This window comes from Coregonus clupeaformis, chromosome 3 (assembly GCF_020615455.1).
Source record: "Coregonus clupeaformis isolate EN_2021a chromosome 3, ASM2061545v1, whole genome shotgun sequence".
Classification (NCBI taxonomy): domain Eukaryota; kingdom Metazoa; phylum Chordata; class Actinopteri; order Salmoniformes; family Salmonidae; genus Coregonus; species Coregonus clupeaformis.
The window spans coordinates 24049739-24071187 of NC_059194.1; the positions used below are offsets into that span (position 1 = coordinate 24049739).

At 44.0% G+C, this 21449-nt stretch overlaps 1 protein-coding gene across 3 annotated transcripts; it reads left to right on the forward strand.

Annotated features, from left to right (window-relative positions):
- The first annotated feature begins 373 nt into the window (after positions 1–373).
- On the forward strand, positions 374–18622 carry pcdh10b (protocadherin 10b). Of its 3 annotated transcripts, none has more exons than XM_041851899.1 (5): positions 374–3393; positions 4437–4495; positions 4861–4967; positions 13995–14351; positions 17246–18622. In XM_041851899.1, exons 1-5 carry the CDS (start codon positions 892–894, stop codon positions 17263–17265), a joined length of 3045 nt encoding a protein of 1014 aa, XP_041707833.1. In that variant the 5' UTR covers positions 374–891; the 3' UTR covers positions 17266–18622. The 3 variants fall into 3 exon arrangements, with proteins under 3 accessions (XP_041707833.1, XP_041707840.1, XP_041707847.1); XM_041851906.1 differs by having other exon boundaries at positions 13995–14152; XM_041851913.1 differs by having other exon boundaries at positions 374–3228.
- Positions 18623–21449: the final 2827 nt, after the last annotated feature.

Here is a 21449-nt window from a genome sequence, read left to right on the forward strand (position 1 = left end):
TTGCTACACTATGCACAGTATAAGCTCCTTGAAATGTGTTGGGAGGTTTACCTAATACATTTCTGGGAATTTATACATAGTGAGCCACTCTCTTTATTTATTGTATAACTTAATACTTTCCTAATAGCCAATGCTAAACAACTATAAAACCCCAACTTCCTCCACTCTTCCAAATGTATCTTCCTCGTCAGGCAGGTATTCAGCTCCAACCAGTAACTGGGCTAGAAGCGTCACATCACAGAGAGCGCTATCCAGCATTGACAGGCGTCCCAACCGGCCAATCAGGAGTGAGCTCAGCGGGTGCCCAAGGATCCCGTTGGCTGGTAGGGGAGGTTCGCTGCGGAAAAAGCGAATAGTTGAGTGAAGAGCATTCAATAGTGGGAGAGGAGACCGCTGCAGTGTGTGCGCTGAAGGGAGCAGATATCACTGGAGAGAGAAGAGAGAGAAGAAAATCAGATAACAGTGGCTGTTTGAGAATTGGGATAATTGGAAAAAGCTCATAAAAAATATAATCGATTACCTGCATGGTACGGATTTGAATAATAAAAAAATATTGATATAGGGCCTATGCTTTTAGAGTAATCTCCTCACAATTATTATTAAGGAACACTCCGTATCATTGGAATGCGCCCTGCTGCCATAACGAGGTGCATCTGAAGCAGCCGAGAGCTTGTTGATCTCGGCAGTGAAGATAGGATTGTGGGGTAATCAAACCTGCATTGAATATCACAAACAAGATGGTCCATGTTTGACGGGACTACTAAAACGAAAACAAATCTCCAAAAGCCTTCTACATTTTGGGGACTTTCCTTGGACTAAGGGTAATGGGAATTGACGCTTTAAATAAAAAAGGATAAGATTTTTTCCCCCAAGTGCACTTGTTCTTTGGCGATGATTGTGCTATTCCTTTTGCTGTGTATCACGGATGGAGTGGTCTCGCAGATACGCTACTCTGTGCCGGAGGAGGCGGGTCACGGCACGTTCGTGGGGAATATCGCCGAGGACCTGGGACTGGACATGACCAAAATCGCCTCACGCCGCTTCCAGGTGGTGCCCAGCTCACGGACGCCGTACCTGGAAGTGAACATGGAGAACGGGATTCTGTTCATCAACGAGAACATCGACCGGGAGCAGATCTGTAAGCAGAGTGCCAGCTGTCTTTTACACCTTGAAGTGTTTTTGGAGAACCCACTCGAGCTGTTCCGCGTGGAGATAGAGGTCGTGGATATCAATGACAATCCGCCCAGCTTCCCCGAAACCGACATCACCGTAGAGATCTCGGAGAGCGCTGTCCCCGGTACCCGGTTTCCCCTAGAGAGCGCATTCGATCCGGACGTGGGTTCCAATGCGCTGCGCACATACGACATCACCACCAATAACTACTTCTACCTGGATGTGCAGACGCAGACCGACGGGAACAAATTCGCGGAGCTGGTGCTGGAGAAGCCGCTGGACAGGGAGCAGCAGGCGTCCCACAGGTATGTGCTGACTGCGGTGGACGGGGGGCAGCCGCCACGGACAGGCACTGCTCTGCTGGTGGTCAAAGTGCTGGATTCTAACGACAACGTGCCCGTGTTTGACCAGCCAGTGTACTCGGTGAGCCTTCAGGAGAACTTACCGGCGGGGACCCTCGTTATCCAGCTGAACGCCACCGACTTAGACGAGGGGCAGAATGGGGAGATAGTGTATTCATTCAGCAACCACATCTCCAGCCGCGTCAAGGACCTGTTCGCTATAGACGCGCGCACTGGACGCATCGAGGTGCGCAGTGAGGTAGATTTTGAGGAGAGCAGTTTATATCAAATATTCGTTCAGGCGAAAGATCTCGGACCCAATGCCGTGGCCGCGCACTGTAAAGTTCTGGTGAAAATAATGGACGTAAATGATAATGCTCCTGATATCACCTTCAGCACAGTGACCGAGTCGGTGAGTGAAAGGGCAGCCCCGGGCACCGTTATAGCCCTGCTGAGCGTGACTGACAAGGATGCTGAGGAAAACGGAAAGATTCACGTTGAAATCCTCGGTGACGTCCCGTTCAAACTCAAACCCTCCTTTAGGAACTATTTCACCATTGTAACAGATGGGCCCCTAAATAGAGAGAATGCTGACACTTATTCAGTGACTGTAGTTGCCAGGGATACAGGGACCCCTTCCCTCGCCACCAGTAAATCAATCAAAGTGCAAGTGTCGGATGAAAATGACAATGCGCCAACGTTTACGCAGCCCATATATGATGTGTATGTTACTGAAAACAATGTGCCAGGTGCTTATATCCACGCTGTGACCGCTCTGGACCCAGACGTTGGACAGAACGCTCTTATTAGTTACTCCATAATGGAGTGTGATATTCAGGGTATGTCTGTGAAGACATATGTTTCAATCAACGAAGAGACGGGCTACCTTTACGCACTCAGATCATTCGATTACGAGCTGTTAAAAGACTTCACTTTCATGGTTCAGGCGAAAGATGCAGGTAGCCCTGAGCTCTCCTCGAACGCCACCGTCAAAGTAATCATCGTGGACCAGAATGACAACCCTCCCTCCGTTATTGCTCCTCTGGGTAAAAATGGCACCGCGAGAGAGCCTCTGCCCCGCTCCGCCGAGCCTGGCTACCTGGTAACCCGTATCATCGCCATGGACGCAGACGACGGCGAGAACGCACGGCTCTCCTACAGCATCCAGCGGGGGAACGAGAACGGCATGTTCCGCATGGATTGGAGGACAGGAGAACTGCGCACTGCCCGGCGCGTCTCCACCAAGCGAGACCCAAACCAGATGTATGACCTGTTGATAGAGGTGAGGGACCACGGCCAGCCACCTCTCTCCTCCACCGCCAGTGTGTTCGTGGTGCTTGTGGACAGCGTGGTGGAGGACCACCGGGAGAGGGGCACCGCCAAGTCCAAGGAGACATCACTGGACCTCACCCTCATCCTCATCATCGCCCTGGGCTCCGTCTCCTTCATCTTCCTCCTCGCTATGATCGTGCTGGCCGTGCGCTGCCAGAAGGACAAAAAGCTCAACATCTACACGTGCCTCACCAGTGATTGTTGCCTCGGGTGCGCCACATGCTGCAGTAGGCATGCGCGAGCCCGCAAGAAAAAGCTCAGCAAGTCCGATATCATGCTGGTGCAGAGCGCCAACGTCACCGGGGCCGGTACAGCCCAGGTGCCAGTGGAAGAGTCCGGGAGCTTCGGCTCTCACCACCAAAACCAGAACTATTGCTACCAGGTATGTCTGACTCCGGAGTCGGCCAAAACCGACCTCATGTTCCTAAAGCCGTGTAGCCCATCTAGGAGCACAGACACGGAACACAACCCGTGCGGGGCCATAGTGACAGGGTACACTGACCAGCAGCCTGACATCATATCAAACGGCAGCATTTTATCAAGCGAGGTAAGAGTCCCCTCATACCTTTAAACTCAAAATACCCCCAGCATGTACTTGCTATCAGTATATTAGATATAGATTGTGATAACTGCAACATGTGCTTGTCTAAAAGCATTCTCGCTGCTGCTATTAGTATGTGGATAAAATATGAAATATAATCTGCATTCAGCATTATTAGGGAATTTAGTTTGTGTCCCTAACATTGATGCTAACTTTCTGTGTGTTGCATCACCCATTGTTTTAGCAGAGTCCCTTACAAATATGTTTGTTATATTGCATAACATATAAGTCTGCATATCCTGCTATTAATTTCCGGAACGGCAATTCAACTCAAAATTATGATTACTAGTTGCTGACTTGCTGCTGTTGGCAGTCCTGAGGGACATTATCATTGGAATAGTAATGATTGCATGTTTATGCTCTGCTCAGAAGTGGTTTTGTCGTGCTTTTAAAGTAGGATGGATTTGGAATAATAGAATAATAAATCAGGATAATATATTGGTGCCTTGAAGGCTGGTGTTGTGTGTGTGTGTGTGTGTGTGAGTGTGTGTGTGTGTGTGTGTGTGTGTGTGTGTGTGTGTGTGTGTGTGTGTGTGTGTGTGTGTGTGTGAGTGTGTGAGAGTGCGCGCGTGTGTGGGTGTGTATGTGTTTTGTGAGTGTATGTGTGTGTGTGTGTGTGTTGTCATGCGCAATGACCGTGTCCGTTGTGAGAATACACACATTTCGCACACCAGTCACGATCGTGCTGAGTCGCAGAGGAACAAATATCCGTCTATAGTTGCCCCAGCCTGAATAGGTGCACCACTTCATTTTCTCTCTGGTAGTATATATATGCTGTTCACTAGGAGCTATATCAAAATATCGATATGAAACTATTCGTTGTTTAACATCAGCAATCACTTCAAATCTAACGTCAATATCAAAACGATCAATGTCAAATACCAGATTTCTTGTTGTTATTTTGTATTTAAAATCTCATGAAAAATCCTGTTTTGATTATACAATGCCACCGCGCCCCAAACTCAAAATGTCTCGTGCTTCTCTTTCAGACCAAACACCAGCGAGCCGAGCTCAGTTACCTGGTGGACAGACCTCGGCGTGTGAACAGGTAACGAGCACGCGCACCTGGTGCCCTGCCAGCTGACTGAGTGACGTGATTGAGAGTGTTGTTTAAAGTGGCCATTCAATGCCAGAGGGGAGAGTCTCTACAAACCACAACCATGCCAACATGGCTCAATACCTAAGACTGGTTAATTCACTCTCTCTGGTGCTGTCCACCTGTGTATACACTCTCAATCTATTTTGATGATAATTAATTGCAGGATAATGAATGATGATGATGATGAAGACGGTGAAAATAGTGATTAATGTTTTATTCTAACGTACTTTTTATTTGAATGTACTTTTGAATATAACAATAGGCCTACCACTATCTTCAACACTCTAAAGCATGTTCTCCACTTCCCTGTCCAGTTCGGCTTTCCAAGAAGCGGATCTCGTTAGCTCTAAAGACAGCGGTCATGGTGACAGCGAGCAGGGCGACAGTGACCATGACGCCACCAATCGAGGTCACTCTACCGGTAAGTCGAGTTTGTTAGATCTTGGCTGGTTGTGCGGCTTTTTGCTCTCTTATTTTCTCATTTAAAGCGCAGCAGAGGGCAATGACAGTGTTGTACGGCGTGGTATCTGTCCATGGTGATGATCGATCGATCATGGTGTGTGTCGAGGCCTATAGTCACTTATAAGCGTTAAGAATGTTATCCGCGCCCGTGGCTGCTGCATGTCTATAATATCACTCCGCTGTTATCTTCCGATTGTGGTGCTGAACGGAAAGCGACTCACTGCACACCGCGCTCTTCCGAATCTCGGCTGCTTTCAGAGTTCGTGACTGACTAGTCGTGTCATAGCCTACTCATTCTCACCATCTCAAATATTGCAAATGTGATTAGGATTTATGAAATATAGCCTTGAGTGTTTTTCTACCAGCATGTGACATACAAACTTCTCTCGTTTAGGCTACTGTAAAAATGGGCTGTTTCTGGTAGGCCTATATCCTAGTCGTCGTGTGTTTGTGAACTTGCTCTCTCCTGGCTGTAGTTCAATCTCTTTATTGTTTTGAACATGGGAAATGTGCTGAGGGACAATGCTGAACTTAATCCTGTTGTTAGTAAATATGCAGGGTCGTTAATGAGGGAGGGCCCGCTGCTAAATCCATGCTAGAGACCACTTGACGGGTACGTGACGGAATTTATAACGAGGACCGGTTGACTTGTCATTGGTCCGTGCGGTGTGGGAACGGGACCAAACTGGTTGCGGGCGCAAACAAACAAACGATTCATTCATTGACTGGGCGCTGCCTGCCCGCCCCGAGCCCAGCCCCCACCGCCTGACCGCATTCCTCCGTCCACATGTCTTTTTATCTGTTCCACCTAGAGGTTCACATGGGGTTTTAGAATTGGGCTTCTGAGCTATGAATGTCGTTATCTCTGCATTCATCCGTGCGATTGCTTTGGTCCAGCCCCGTCTGTCTATGCCCATGTTTTTTTTGGTCTGCCCTTGGGGGTGAACCCACAGCATGCGAAATGAGCCACGTCTAGAAATAATAATGCCACTATTTTAAGCCTGTGGATAAACACTGAAGTTTAAAGGGAAGCATCCAATTTTATTTAGCCCACTTTAATTGTATGATGTATCTAGTTAGCTTGGACTCCTTTATACAAGTCACTTGTCAGATGGAACCCCTTTAATGTTCAACCAAAAGGCAAGTCATTTAGCTAGGTAGTTTATATCATACTACATATTCAATTTAAGCCATATGGCCTATATGATAGGTAGCACAAGCTACTTCTACATAGAGACTACAGGAGCTATACTTCCTTTTTCCTAGAAACCTTATTTCCTTCATGTAGGGGTGACCAGACTCCTAATGCTAAGTGATGACTCTATGGCATGGTGTTGAGTGGACTTGCTGTCTTTGCTTTTGACTTTGAGTACCCTTGTATGGCGATAGGCTACTGTTGCTTTGTTATGGAAATATCGGGCAACTTAATGCCTTTAAACAGATTAATTGCTGTGCATGAAGTCTTTGTTTGATTAGGATAATTTATAGTGTGGCTTAGCATTCTCTGCTTGCACAATACTTGCAAATAACTGGCTGCTGTGCTATTTGATAAGTGATAATTGAGTTTGTGACAAGCTGATATGCCAGAACCTCAGGATTTTTCTTAATTTGATTTTTCGTTTGTATCAGTTCTATCTATTATTCAAATTTTTCATGAACAATTCCTTAATTTAATGAGGTGAGGGTGAACAATAGGTGAATTATAAACCGGGTGGTTCAAACCCTGAATGCTGATTGGCTGAATGACATGGTATATCAGACCATATCTTGCTGCTGTGATGGCACACTGTGGTATTTCACCCTCTCTCTTTCTCTCTCTCTCTCTCTCAATTCAATTCAATTCAATTCAATTCTCTCTCTCTCTCTCTCTCTCTCTCTCTCTCTCTCTCTCTCTCTCTCTCTCTCTCTCTCTCTCTCTCTCTCTCTCTCTCTCTCTCTCTCTCTCTCTCTCTCTCTCTCTCTCTCTCTCTCTCTCTCTCTCTCTCTCTCTCTCTCTCTCTCTCTTTGTTTGGATAAGGGACACAGTACTTTCAGGGCATTTTGAAGTCTGACTGATATACTGTAGACTCATGTTTGTTCTTTAAAATTGTTTAAGTACTAAGGCCCAGAAATAATGTTGGTTTCCATTTACACCTTTTATTAAACTTTCAGCTTTACTGAGGGCAGGTAAATTCTTTGCTGAGGACAGGTAAATTCTTTACTGAGAGCAGGTCAGTTCTTTACTGAGGGCAGGTCAATTCTTTACTGAGGGCAGGTCAATTCTTTACTGAGGACAGGTCAATTCTTTACTGAGGGCAGGTCAATTCTTTACTGAGGGCAGGTCAATTCTTTGCTGAGGGCAGGTCAATTCTTTACTGAGTACAGGTCAATTCTTTACTGAGGACAGGTTAATTGTTTACTGAGGACAGGTCAATTCTTTACTGAGGGCAGGTCAATTCTTTACTGAGGGCAGGTCAATTATTTGCTGAAGACAGGTCAATTCTTTACTGAGGGCAGGTCAATTCTTTACTGAGGGCAGGTGAATTCTTTACTGAGAGCAGGTGAATTCTTTGCTGAGGGCAGGTGAATTCTTTACTGAGAGCAGGTCAATTTTTTACTGAAGGCAGGTCAATTATTTACTGAAGGCAGGTCAATTCTTTACTGATGGCAGGTCAATTCTTTACTGAGAGCAGGTCAATTCTTTACTGAGGGCAGGTCAATTCTTTACTGAGGGCAGGTCAATTCTTTACTGAAGACAGGTAAATTCTTTACTGGGCAGGTAAATTCTTTACTGAGGACAGGTAAATTCTTTACTGAGGGCAGGTCAATTCTTTACTGAGGACAGGTCAATTCTTTACTGAGGACAGGTCAATTCTTTACTGAGGGTAGGTCAGTTCTTTACTGAGTTGGTTTTTACTTTCTTCTTTTTTTCTGAAGAGACACCTAATATGCCTCAGGGAACATCTCATTTCCTAAAATGTCAAGAAATATCAAGATGTCTTGATCTGGCTTTTTAGCGGAGACGTTTTTCTCGGCGTGAGTCTGTGTTTTACTACTTCTCCAGATTCTAAATGCCAAATCCAAAACAGATTGATATTCACAAGCCTCCTCCTGTGATTATTGGATATGGAAATATGTTCATTATCCAGGGTCAGAGGTTGTTGTCCCGTTGCTTTGTTGAATTTTTAAAGAAGTGCAGGTACAGTGGGGAAAAAAAGTATTTGGTCAGCCACCAATTGTGCAAGTTCTCCCACTTAAAAAGATGAGAGAGGCCTGTAATTTTCATCATAGGTACACGTCAACTATGACAGACAAATTGAGAAAAAATAATCCAGAAAATCACATTGTAGGATTTTTAATGAATTTATTTGCAAATTATGGTGGAAAATAAGTATTTGGTCACCTACAAACAAGCAAGATTTCTGGCTCTCACAGACCTGTAACTTCTTCTTTAAGAGGCTCCTCTGTCCTCCACTCGTTACCTGTATTAATGGCACCTGTTTGAACTTGTTATCAGTATAAAAGACACCTGTCCACAACCTCAAACAGTCACACTCCAAACTCCACTATGGCCAAGACCAAAGAGCTGTCAAAGGACACCAGAAACAAAATTGTAGACCTGCACCAGGCTGGGAAGACTGAATCTGCAATAGGTAAGCAGCTTGGTTTGAAGAAATCAACTGTGGGAGCAATTATTAGGAAATGGAAGACATGCAAGACCACTGATAATCTCCCTCGATCTGGGGCTCCACGCAAGATATCACCCCATGGGATCAAAATGATCACAAGAACGGTGAGCAAAAATCCCAGAACCACACGGGGGGACCTAGTGAATGACCTGCAGAGAGCTGGGACCAAAGTAACAAAGCCTACCATCAGTAACACACTACGCCACCAGGGACTCAAATCCTGCAGTGCCAGACGTGTCCCCCTGCTTAAGCCAGTACATGTTCAGGCCCGTCTGAAGTTTGCTAGAGTGCATTTGGATAATCCAGAAGAGGATTGGGAGAATGTCATATGGTCAGATGAAACCAAAATATAACTTTTTGGTAAAAACTCAACTCGTCGTGTTTGGAGGACAAAGAATGCTGAGTTGCATCCAAAGAACACCATACCTACTGTGAAGCATGGGGGTGTAAACATCATGCTTTGGGGCTGTTTTTCTGCAAAGGGACCAGGACGACTGATCCGTGTAAAGGAAAGAATGAATGGGGCCATGTATTGTGAGATTTTGAGTGAAAACCTCCTTCCATCAGCAAGGGCATTGAAGATGAAACGTGGCTGGGTCTTTCAGCATGACAATGATCCCACACACACCGCCCGGGCAAAGAAGGAGTGGCTTCGTAAGAAGCATTTCAAGGTCCTGGAGTGGCCAAGCCAGTCTCCAGATCTCAACCCCATAGAAAATCTTTGGAAGGAGTTGAAAGTCCGTGTTGCCCAGCGACAGCCCCAAAACATCACTGCTCTAGAGGAGATCTGCATGGAGGAATGGGCCAAAATACCAGCAACAGTGTGTGAAAACCTTGTGAAGACTTACAGAAAACGTTTGACCTGTGTCATTGCCAACAAAGGGTCCAAATACTTATTTTCCACCATAATTTGCAAATAAATTCATTAAAAATCCTACAATGTGATTTTCTGGATTTCTTTTTCTCATTTTGTCTGTCATAGTTGACGTGTACCTATGATGAAAATTACAGGCCTCTCTCATCTTTTTAAGTGGGAGAACTTGCACAATTGGTGGCTGACTAAATACTTTTTTCCCCACTGTACCACTTGTTGAAATGAGTAGATGTATGATCTATTGAGTCTGTATTAGTAGATACATAATTCAATAATACAAACCTTTTCTCATTGTTGTGTATGGGGCCTGTGCTGACACTCAATGTAATGGTGTATTTATGGATGTTCGTTAATATGTAATAAGGACCTCACTCGTTAGGAAGCTCGGCATTTTTCCAAGCTGTTAGCGAGTCAAATTAATCCTCTTTGTAACAAAGCAAATTCCCCCTATGCTGACCCGTGGAAACACACGCACGCACGAATGCACGCACGAATGCACGCACGCACGCACGCACACACACACACACACACACACACACACACACACACACACACACACACACACACACACACATACATACACGCACATACACACACATACACACAAACACACACACACACACACACACACACATACACACACACACACATACTGCAATCTGAAACCTAATCAGTCTGTGTACCATAGGATTATCTGAGGATACATTTGGTGAGCAGTTTGGGTTTTACTCAGACACACACAACAAATGACATAAAACATGGACTACACCAAATTTACTTTTAAAGATTAAGTTAGGCAATACCCTGGTTTTGCTTACTGCAAAAATATTTCTATCTGAATTGAATCAGACACTGATTTGATTCGTTTTTTGTTCCACAATATGCTATTCATGGACTCACTTGCACTTTCATGAAGAATGAACTCAGAATGAACTTCCTCTTTGAAAGAACACTGAAGGACTCAGGTTTACTTGTTTTTGCAATCAGTCATTGGTGTTATTGCATGGACAGTTTGAAAGGACATGAGCAGCCAAAGTAATCCAATACTTTTGAGCCTGTGGTTTCCATGATCTAATACCTTGGTCACAGGAAGCTCTGAGAGTGTAGTAGTGTCGTGTTAATGGTTTTAAACACGTCTCTCACTCTGCATGACCAGTCATACCTGCTGAGATATCACAGTGAGAAACTACCACAGAGGGTCACAGTCATTGATTCAATGATATTAGCCTGTTTCTCTATTTCCCAATGGCAAAACAAATAAAGAAATAAACTACACACACAACATAACACAGTGAGGGAAAAAAGTTTTTGACCCCCTGCTGATTTTGTACGTTTGCCCACTGACAAAGAAATGATCAGTCTATAATTTTAATGGTAGGTTTATTTAAAAAGTGAGAGACAGAATAACAATAAAAAAATCCAGAAAAACGCATGTCAAAAATGTTATAAATTGATTTGCATTTTAATGAGGGAAATAAGTATTTGACCCCTCTACAACACATGACTTAGTACTTGGTGGCAAAACCCTTGTTGGCAATCACAGAGGTCAGACGTTTCTTGTAGTTGGCCACCAGGTTTGCACACATCTCAGGAGGGATTTTGTCCCACTCCTCTTTGCAGATCTTCTCCAAGTCATTAAGGTTTCGAGGCTGACGTTTGGCAACTCAAACCTTCAGCTCCCTCCACAGATTTTCTATGGGATTAAGGTCTGGAGACTGGCTAGGCCACTCCAGGACCTTAATGTGCTTCTTCTTGAGCCACTCCTTTGTTGCCTTGACCGTGTGTTTTGGGTCATTGTCATGCTGGAATACCCATCCACGACCCATTTTCAATGCCCTGGCTGAGGGAAGGAGGTTCTCACCCAAGATTTGACGGTACATGGCCCCATCCATCGTCCCTTTGATGCGGTGAAGTTGTCCTGTCCCCTTAGCAGAAAAACACCCCCAAAGCATAATGTTTCCACCTCCATGTTTGACAGTGGGGAGGGTGTTCTTGGGGTCATAGGCAGCATTCTTCCTCCTCCAAACAGAGTGAGTTAAGTTGTTGCCAAAGAGCTCAATTTTGGTCTCATCTGACCACAACACTTCTCCTCTGAATCATTCAGATGTTCATTAGCAAACTTCAGACGGCCCTGTATATGTGCTTTCTTGAGCAGGGGGACCTTGCGGGTGCTGCAGGATTTCAGTCCTTCACGGCGTAGTGTGTTACCAATTGTTTTCTTGGTGACTATGGTCCCAGCTGCCTTGAGATCATTGACAAGATCCTCCCGTGTAGTTCTGGGCTGATTCCTCACCATTCTCATGATCATTTCAACTCCACGAGGTGAGATCTTGCATGGAGCCCCAGGCCGAGGGAGATTGACAGTTCTTTTGTGTTTCTTCCATTTGCGAAAAATCGCACCAACTGTTGTCACCTTCTTACCAAGCTGCTTGGCGATGGTCATGTAACCCATTCCAGCCTTGTGTAGGTCTGCAATCTTGTCCCTGACATCCTTGGAGAGCTCTTTGGTCTTGGCCAAGGTGGAGAGTTTGGAATCTGATTGATTGATTGCTTCTGTGGACAGGTGTCTTTTATACAGTTAACAAACTGAGATTAGGAGCACTCCCTTTAAGAGTGTGCTCCTAATCTCAGCTCGTTACCTGTATAAAAGACACCTGGGAGACAGAAATATTTCTGATTGAGAGGGGGTCAAATACTTATTTCCCTCTTTAAAATGCAAATCAATTTATAACATTTTTACATGCATTTTTCTGGATTTTTTTGTTGTTATTCTGTCTCTCACTGTTCAAGTAAACCTACCATTAAAATTATAGACTGATCATTTCTTTGTCAGTGGGCAAACATACAAAATCAGCAGGGGATCAAATACTTTTTTCCCTCACTGTACATGAATACACATCCCTCTTTAACTATGGTGAATTATATAGTTTCAAGTTTTAGTAGTCGTATGTACAGGATACACATGGTATACACCGTCCAACTAAATGCTTACTTGCAGGTTCCTTCTCGACAATGCAACAACAATAAGAAACAATGAAAGATAAGAATAGTAAGTAAATGGCTCAGTAGAATAGAATAAACATTTTAGCATAAGTATAATACAGGAAGGCATAATTTATAGTACAATATTTACATGTGTTTTGGGGAAGGGGGGATTAGGGGGCAAGTGTTTAAACTGTGCAGTATTTAGCAATCCTAACAAGAGCCTGGTAGCAGCAGTTGTGATGTGTGTGTAGTATGAATGTATATGTGTGTGTGTGTATGTGTGTGTGTGTGTGTGTGTGTGTGTGTGTGTGTGTGTGTGTGTGTGTGTGTGTGGAAGTGTGTATGTCTGTGTGGGTGTGTGTGAGTGAGTGCATGTGTGCTAAGGTGCAGAGAATCAGAGCAGGTGGTCAGTCCAGTTCAAGTGTTCAGCAGTCTGATGGCTTGTAGATAGAAACTGTCTCTGAGCCTGTTGGTATCAGACTTCATGCTCCGATACCGTCAGCCCGACGGTAACGGAGTGAACAGCTCGTGGATGGGGTGTGTGGGGGTCCTTGATGATGCTGTGGGCCTTCCTCAGGCACCGTTTCGAGAAAATCCTGGATGGGTGGGAGCATGGGCCATCTTCACCACCCGCTGGAGGGCCTTGCAGTCATGGACGGACTAATTCCCGTACCAGGCCGTGATGCAACCGGTCGGGACGCTCTCAATGGTGCAGTGGAAGTATTTGGAGAGGACACGGGTTGGCATCCCAAATTTAATCTGCTACTGTTTTGCACTCTTGACAAGAGGGCACAAGGAATTTAAAACTACTGACTCTCTCTACTACCGTATGGGGTATGTTCGCTCCTCTGCTTTTTGAAGTCAACAATCAACTCTTTTGTTTTGCTGACTTTCACTTACCTCCTCCCTATAGGCTGACACGTCGTTGTTGGTTATCAGGCCTACAACTGTGGTGTCGTCAGCAAGCTTGATGATCGACTTGGTGTCATGCAAATGTATTTTAGCAATCTTGGTTGGTTTTCACAAAGGGCTGTTTTTATTTGAATCTCTCCTTAGTTTATCGGTAGAAAGATGAGGTAGAACAAGGAAGTCGATAACATCATGACCTTTCCCTGTGCATGCTGGGCTTTCTAGTAGAGTGTTTACTGTTCTGTGAGGCTGAGAGTTTATCTCTCCACGTATGCTGCTGTTTCTGCAGATGGGGGCTGGCTTTGATCTTTTATGGTGAAAAAGAGAACCCTGCAATGAGGAATCAGAGATCTGAGTATACACGTGCACGCGCACACGTACACACACAGCAGCAGCTTTGTGTGTATTTGTGTTTGTGAGTGAGTGTGTGTGTGCTCTTGTTTCCCCTGCTTCCTTTTTGTCTTGTTTCAAGATTCATTGATTATTACCTTTATGACCACTAACTGTCTCCTCTCTCCCTCTATCTCTCCTCCCTCATTCCCCTCCCCAGGCGCTGATCTCTTCTCTAACTGCACGGAGGAGTGCAAGGCTCTGGGCCACTCCGACCGCTGCTGGATGCCTTCCTTCGTGCCCTCCGACGGGCGCCAGGCAGCAGACTACCGCAGCAACCTGCACGTGCCAGGCATGGACTCCGTGCCCGACACTGAGGTATTTGAAAGCCAAGAGCAAACGGGCGATAAGTCATTCTCCACCTTTGGCAAAGAGACCCCCCTCAGCCACCTCCACCAAAACCACCTCCACCTCAGCCACCACCATGCCACCCACGCCAACCAAGCCACGTTAGAGAGGAAAGCGTTTGAGGCACTTCTGTCTAGCACGAGAGCGCCTTACAAACCTGCCTATTTGAGTGAGTATCCGCTTTGCACGGCAGCTCTGTAGCTAACCCACTCTACTCTCCAACCAACCAACCCTGATCTGATGATTGACTTGAATAATACAAAAAAATCGAATTACATTTCTTCCCCCATTGGCTGAAAGTGCCATGAAATTCTTTCACGTCCGCTGACCCATCTAATTCACCCTCTTGACAGTCTTTAACTAACTCTCTCTCTTCCTTTCACACATCTTCATTATCGCTCTCTCTATCTGTGATGATCTTATCCTCCGTCACAGACTTCCATATCAATTCACTCCCTCCTTCCACCACCAGCAGCAGCACTATCTATGTGCCTTTTTAATTAAATGTGCCATGATCAATTAGAGAAAAGTTTGGAATCCATAAGAGAGCTTTGACATCACTGAGACGGTGAAATGATGTATGATTTATCCCATTATGGGGAGATGGCTGTGTTAATATACACAATGCTTCCTTCGCTCAGAAAGGGAATTAAAAAAGGAGTGTTCATAATCTGTTTAGAAGAATAGAGGCTAAGAGATTACCCTCTCGTTTGTATTCTTCTGATGGTATTACTCTAGCTCCTAGGATAAAAACCGTTTGAGATAATCAGGGAAAGCAGAGGGAAGTGGAGGCATATTTCCATAGGGAATTTCTGTTTCCAAACTCCTTTTTCAAAGGGCACAATGAGAGACATCCTCATCACTGCAATTTGGTGATAATGCTTAATTATAATTTTGTCAGCACTGCCTTAAGATTTGCCCTCTTTTTCACCGCTCAACAGAACTCGCTAGAACAATTCTCAAACTGCTGCAGTCAGTCTCCCCTACCACTGTAATTCACAGCCACAGCATGGAGCACTACCTCTGATGAATACAGATGAGGTAGAGACTCTATAAAGATAAAGATGTCACCTTCTTCTTTCAGAGGCTATTCTCATTGACAAACATTTAAGGAGAGATTTCAAGTTACATAACATTTACATTTTAGTCATTTAGCAGACGCTCTTATCCAGAGCGACTTACAGTTAGTGAACATATATATCTATATTTTTTATACTGGCCCCCCGTGGGAATCGAACCCACAACCCTGGCGTTGCAAACGCCATGCTCTACCAACTGAGCTACATCCCTGCCGGCCATTCCCTCCCCTACCCTGGACGACGCTGGGCCAATTGTGCGCCGCCGCATGGGTCTCCCGGTCGCGGCCGGCTGCGACAGAGCCTGGATTCGAACCAGGATCTCCAGTGGCACAGTTTGCACTGCGATGCAGTGCCTTAGACCACTGCGCCACTCAGGAGTACATAAAATGTACATAAACGTTTCAATTTACATTACATCCTTGCCTTACCTTTTGTTCTGACTGGCAATGTGACATTTTTGCTCTGCAGCTCCAAAAGCCAGTAAGCTTGCAAACCTTTCCTCGATAACATATTATAAACACTCTTGAACAATGCAATCAAACCATATTACACTATTGAATAATGCAACAGTTCACAAGCATGTGCAGACTATTAAAGAGTTTATTTTCTCTTTGGTACACACCTTAGCTAAATGTAGCTTGCGAGACAATAACACAGCTAGCTAGCTATGCTCGCTAGTAACATTAGCTAACCTATTAAACATGAATGTTTACCTCTCTCAGATATATATATATATATATATATTATATGAGGTAAACTCAAAATTGTGAATGAAAATGTTGATAATTTCCCTGGTGAGTTGATCAGTTTCTTGCTACATGCTTCTTGCCTGGATGGTGGCTCAGAGCAGCCAAGGGGAAAACTCCCTTTCTTAAAGATACAGCGACAATTTCAGAATGTAACAGGCTACTGCAACTTCAGGAAAAAAAATCTATAAAACAAGTCTAAAATATAAGGACAATGTCTATACATTTAAACTGTTTCAAAAACCTTGCTCTGCTATTAATATTTTTACTGTATGAATATTGGGCTCAACGAGACAATTCTGTTTACACTGCCCTGCATAGAGGGGGGCAACTGTTGGGCGAGTGTCGTGCGCGACCTCCGGAGGTAGTGTTCGTGACGTGAGAAATACGCTCTTTTACATTACAGTAATGTCTCTCGAGAATCGATACCTCTCGAGAATCGATACCTCTCGAGAATCGATACCTCTCGAGAATCTCTCGAAATTCTCTTTAATTCTCGTCAATGAGAATGGACCCTCAGTCTCAACCCCTGTTCTTCTCCTCTCTGTCTCAGCGACTACACATGGGCGCATAGCTAATCACCACAAGACATTCCTTATTTATGTCTGGCAGGGGGTCTGGAAGGGGGAATAAGAGGGGGGATAATGGGGGGGTCCCCGTGATACTAAGAGGCTGTGTCTTATTTTGGAGGAGAGTCTGGACGGGTGAGGGGGGTACTAAGAGACTGTGCCTTTCCCCTAATCTGATAAAGTCATCTGTAGACACAGAGTCCCTTGTAGCCAGAGACAGCGGTCGGTCATTACCCTAATCAAACAGAGATGACAGAGCTGCTGCTAGCTGGGGGATTGTTGAGCTGTCATGGGGAAGGGGGAGAGAGGGGTGTAGGGGGTAAGTGGTAAGGGGTGTGGGGGGAGGGGTAGCTCCATTTGTTTCCATGTCGGCCGTGGCCCATTTGAGTTAAGACCCATTGTTGCTGTCCTAAATAAATTGAGCAAGCAATTTTCTCAGAGACACAGACCCATATTCACACGCATTATCAATGAGAGGTTTCACTGGGTGGATTTAAATGGTTCTAGAAGGGAATGGATGAAGGGCTCCCTAACCTTCCTAGACTTGTTTTCTTGACTGTTTTACAACACTGAGTAAATAAATGAAGGTTCCTCTAGATGCATTGTCTGTTTTTCTTTTCTCTCTCAGACAAACTTGACCCCTAACCAGTATGTGTTCTCTGCTTGCAGCGAGGAAAGGGGTTTGCTAGCTCCTTTCGCATGGACATACCAGAGACCGCATGACTTTACACAATCAGTCAAAACAACAAAAACTAAAAAGAGCATCAAGTTCCAGACTCCATTTGCTTAGCTGTTCCACGTCTGACTGACATTCCCCCTACGCAACACGGAACTCTGTGGACAACATTCCCTCCGGAATTCTCTTGGAACACTGCCGGCCTTGGAAACTACTACCTATGGGACTCTGGAGGGGTTGGAAGTGGTGGGGACAGACAGAGAGACACGGTTAGGAAACGGACAGACAGACGGCTCTACACGAGGACCCCACCCCTCTCAGCAGGACTGAGACAGAGTTAAAAACGGAACTAATAGAGGGGGAGAACGAGGGAGGAGAAGGAAACTGAGGAGGACGAGGATCCCTCCTCTCCAATCTATGTGTGCCTGTTTACAGCACTAATGTACATCTTTAACAAATAAAAAAATTAGAAAAAAATAACAGCTAAAAAATTGACAAAAATTAAAAACCAACTGGAAAAGGAACAACGACGTCACTGAGCCCTTTAGATGTTTATACTCACAGCATAAGCCAGTTGTACAGGAGATCTTTGTGCATTTTAAATGCAATAACACTGTTTTAGACTTGACTGTTTTTCTATTCAGTTTGTGTGGTCAGGTGTCTTATCTTCAGATCTAAAGTACTTCAACTTTATACAGAAAGATTATGGGCTGGATTATTAAGTTCAGTTTTTTGTTTCTTTTTTTCATCTCATAGTGGATCTGGACAGTGATGGGCTTCACCTTTGAATTCTGAGCTGTTTAGTAGTTTATATCACGTGAGAAGTGTTTAATGTACTCTTTTAAAAGCTTCAAAATGAATATAAATCTCTATATAAATCTCTATATATATATACTTTTTCTGAAGGTGTGCTATCCATTTGGTGGGTTTCCTATTCTGTGTAGACAGAGGTTCATAAGTTGCTTAAAGTGCTCTAGAAGGCTTGGGATGATCTTACAGGCTGGGGGTGTTTTTACCATGAAAACAGAACAGCCTTGTCTGTCATGTGATAGTTTTCACCCAGTTTGATTTCATTTTTCACTTTTGGATATTGAAAGCTGAAACTCATGTCTATAAATAAAAAGGCAGTAATAATTTAGATTGAATTCCATGGTAATTCTGTGTTATTGTAACCAAAAAAAGGGTCAATTAAAAAGAACAAAACAAAAAGTGGCCATATAATGAAAGGTGTTGTGCACTTGCAGTGCAAAATCAAATATACGCACATACACACACTCACATACACACACATACACACACTCACATACACAGACTCTCACACACACAAACACACCATTATGCCAACAATAAATCAAAAAATGAGAAATGTACTGTCTGTCTCATGTTGTTTTATTTTCTATAACTTGGGCAGGTTTACATCTAATCACAGCGAAGGGAATGCCTGATGTGCTGACATCTAGTCCCAATGTACATTTATTGTATGTCTGCGTCCTTAGATAATTTCAATGAACATTTTACTCTGTAAAGTGTCACCTGTTTTATAGTATATGGTAAGGTTGTTTTCACATTCTCTATTTCTCTTGATTTTACATACACCCCTTCTCCATCTAGTGACAGATACATGGTAAGGGCATGTTATATTTCGGGGGAAGCTTTTTGACGGAGTCTGAATGGACGAAGGATGCACAGAAAGACTCCAGGCACAGTTCTATTATAGAATACATGCTGCAGTTCTGGAAGATTACATGTCTCAATTGGACACCCACGTTCATTGGCTTTCAATGGAGTTCACCACTTTGACAACCGCTAAAGAGAAATCATATAAAATCTATGTTTATATGTGAGTGGTGAGAAATGCCTATATAGGCCACACAATGATGGCATATGTTAGCTAACACACTGTGGCCACATGCTGCTTTTAGTCGTTTGTCAGTCTTGTGCATTTCCTCTCTAAAACCTAATCTCAAAAATTGACATGCTTTTTTAATCTATTCATTTCAAACAGAACAAGTGCTTAAAATAGAACTTCTGTCTTCAATTGTACAGTACATGTGTAATCTTCCTGAAGTGGCAGTAATGGCACATAAACAAGGTGGAATAAGATATTAGCTACAGCTGGTGACTAACCAATAGCAGAGTCTAAATGGGAGACATAATTACGTGTAATCCTTTATAATCTCACATATTTGAACATTAATTTATGTTTTTCCACCAGATTATCAAATCTGATAAACAAGAGGTGTTAAAATCTATATTAATCTTTGGCTCATAGTCTACATCAAAAACATAACATGTAGAAAACGGTGAGACCATCTTTATTGAGTTCATATTTATTTTATTTTTTAAGTCACAATTGGAAATCTACATGTAGAACAAATATAAATAAAATGAGTTCAAATCTGCCTCTTGACTATCCCTTATTCCAGCGTAATGAGGGCAGAACTATCAGCTCTGTTCTGTTCAGATTTCGAAGGAAACTTTGACGAACAAATCCGGTATAGTCTTGTCTCCGTTCTTCCTAAATGGAAGCCATTATATTTGACCTCAGTCACTCAGGTCAATCTCTTTCATATTCCAAAAGTTTTAATTTCCGCATGTATTTATGAACATAAGGTTCCAAATGAAAAAAACATTAGAGTATAATGAAATATAATTTAAGAACAACAATAAATGACTTCCCAAAACAAGACAGAAGACTTAGAAAGGGAGAGAGGGAGAGAGAGGGAGAGAGAAACTGAGAAAGAGAGAGCTAGAAACAGAGAGAGCAAGAACAAGAGAGAGAGAGAGCAATAGAGAGAGGCAGAGCGAGAGTGAGAGAGGGAGACTGACATGCTTTTTATATTCTTGGGGCATGCGTTATTAACCGAAAGTGAGTTTCAAAGTCACTCATTACACAAAGGCAGAGAGGATTAGGGAGTGCTAACTTCTATGTTGGAGTGCTCCACTTTTCGCACACGGACACCAAAGGACTTAACACAATGGCTAGCTCTCAAACCCCCAATTCATCAATGCTGGAGAAATAAAATAAACGTATTAGCAAATGATGTGACTGTGAACAGATGCTTACCATGCTAACTGAAGGTAGATTAGGGGTGTTCTGGGGGGTTTCAAGTGTTTCTTTCTTCGTCAGAGTTACCATGCTGTAATGTAGTCTACCAAGAGCATAGACCACCAACTGTGGTTGAGTTTTAAAGAGACTAGAATTGAAGTGTCTTATTGATTGAGGACATTGGTAGAAACACAACAACGGAATGGAGTACACTCTTAGAAAAAAAGGTTTCTAAAGGGTTCTTTGGCTGTCCCCATAGGATAACCTATTTTGGTTCCATGTAGAATCCTTTTGGGTTCCATGTAGAACCCTCTGTGGATATGGTTCTATGTGGAACCCAAAAGAGTTCTACCTGGAACCAAAAAGGGTTCTTCAAAGGGTTATCCTATGGGGAAAGCCGAAGAACCCTTTTAGGTTCGAGATAGCACCTTTTTTTTCTAAGAGTGTAGTTATGAACCAACTTTTACGGAGATGTTATGCTTTTACCTTGCAAGAACAGTTATGCAAATATACATTTACCTTCAACTGTGATAGGGAGTTTTTTTTCTCTCATCACAAGCTATTGAAGGTAGTAACAGCTTGATCCCAACAGATATCCCCACAGAACAAAACACATGTTCACTGTCTTTCTTCTTTCTCCCTCCTCTGTCAACCTCTCCCCTCCTTCCTCTTCCTCCTCTAACACCTCCTAGTCTGTCATGGGTGTCATCACTCCATTTGTCTCTTCTTAGAAGTGCCGTATTTTGCGGCGGGCATTTTTCTCCCCTCTCCTGCCCCTCTGGAATCCAGAGACAGAGGTTGAGCGTGGCAGGAGATGACAGGCAAGAAGAAAGGAGGAGGAACAGAGATAGGGGGAGGGTGGTGGTCTTTCTCTCTCTCTCTCTCTTTCTCTGGCAAGGTGTTGTACGTCTGTTCACAATCCCATTGTGCTTCCCTCCACAGGGAGATGTTTATGAAGGCCCCGGCTCTTCTGAAGCGACGGCTAGATAGCGCCCTGTCTTCTGTCAGGAGAGCCGGGGTGAGATGGGGGAGGCAGAATGTGAGGCGGTGGGGTCGGTATGTGGGTGGGTGGTGGGGGACGTTAGGGACCTGTCGGGGCATTGAGTAGGGTCATGGAGGACTGATGAGGTGCTGAGATGGTAATAAAA

Bases quoted from the DNA above. Each gene is read 5' to 3' on its own strand.
- pcdh10b (XM_041851899.1), top strand. From the start codon at position 892: ATGATTGTGCTATTCCTTTTGCTGTGTATCACGGATGGAGTGGTCTCG. The intron at 4,496-4,860 runs GTAACGAGCACG...TTCCCTGTCCAG, and splicing joins AGACCTCGGCGTGTGAACAG to TTCGGCTTTCCAAGAAGCGG. The intron at 4,968-13,994 runs GTAAGTCGAGTT...TCCCCTCCCCAG, and splicing joins CAATCGAGGTCACTCTACCG to GCGCTGATCTCTTCTCTAAC.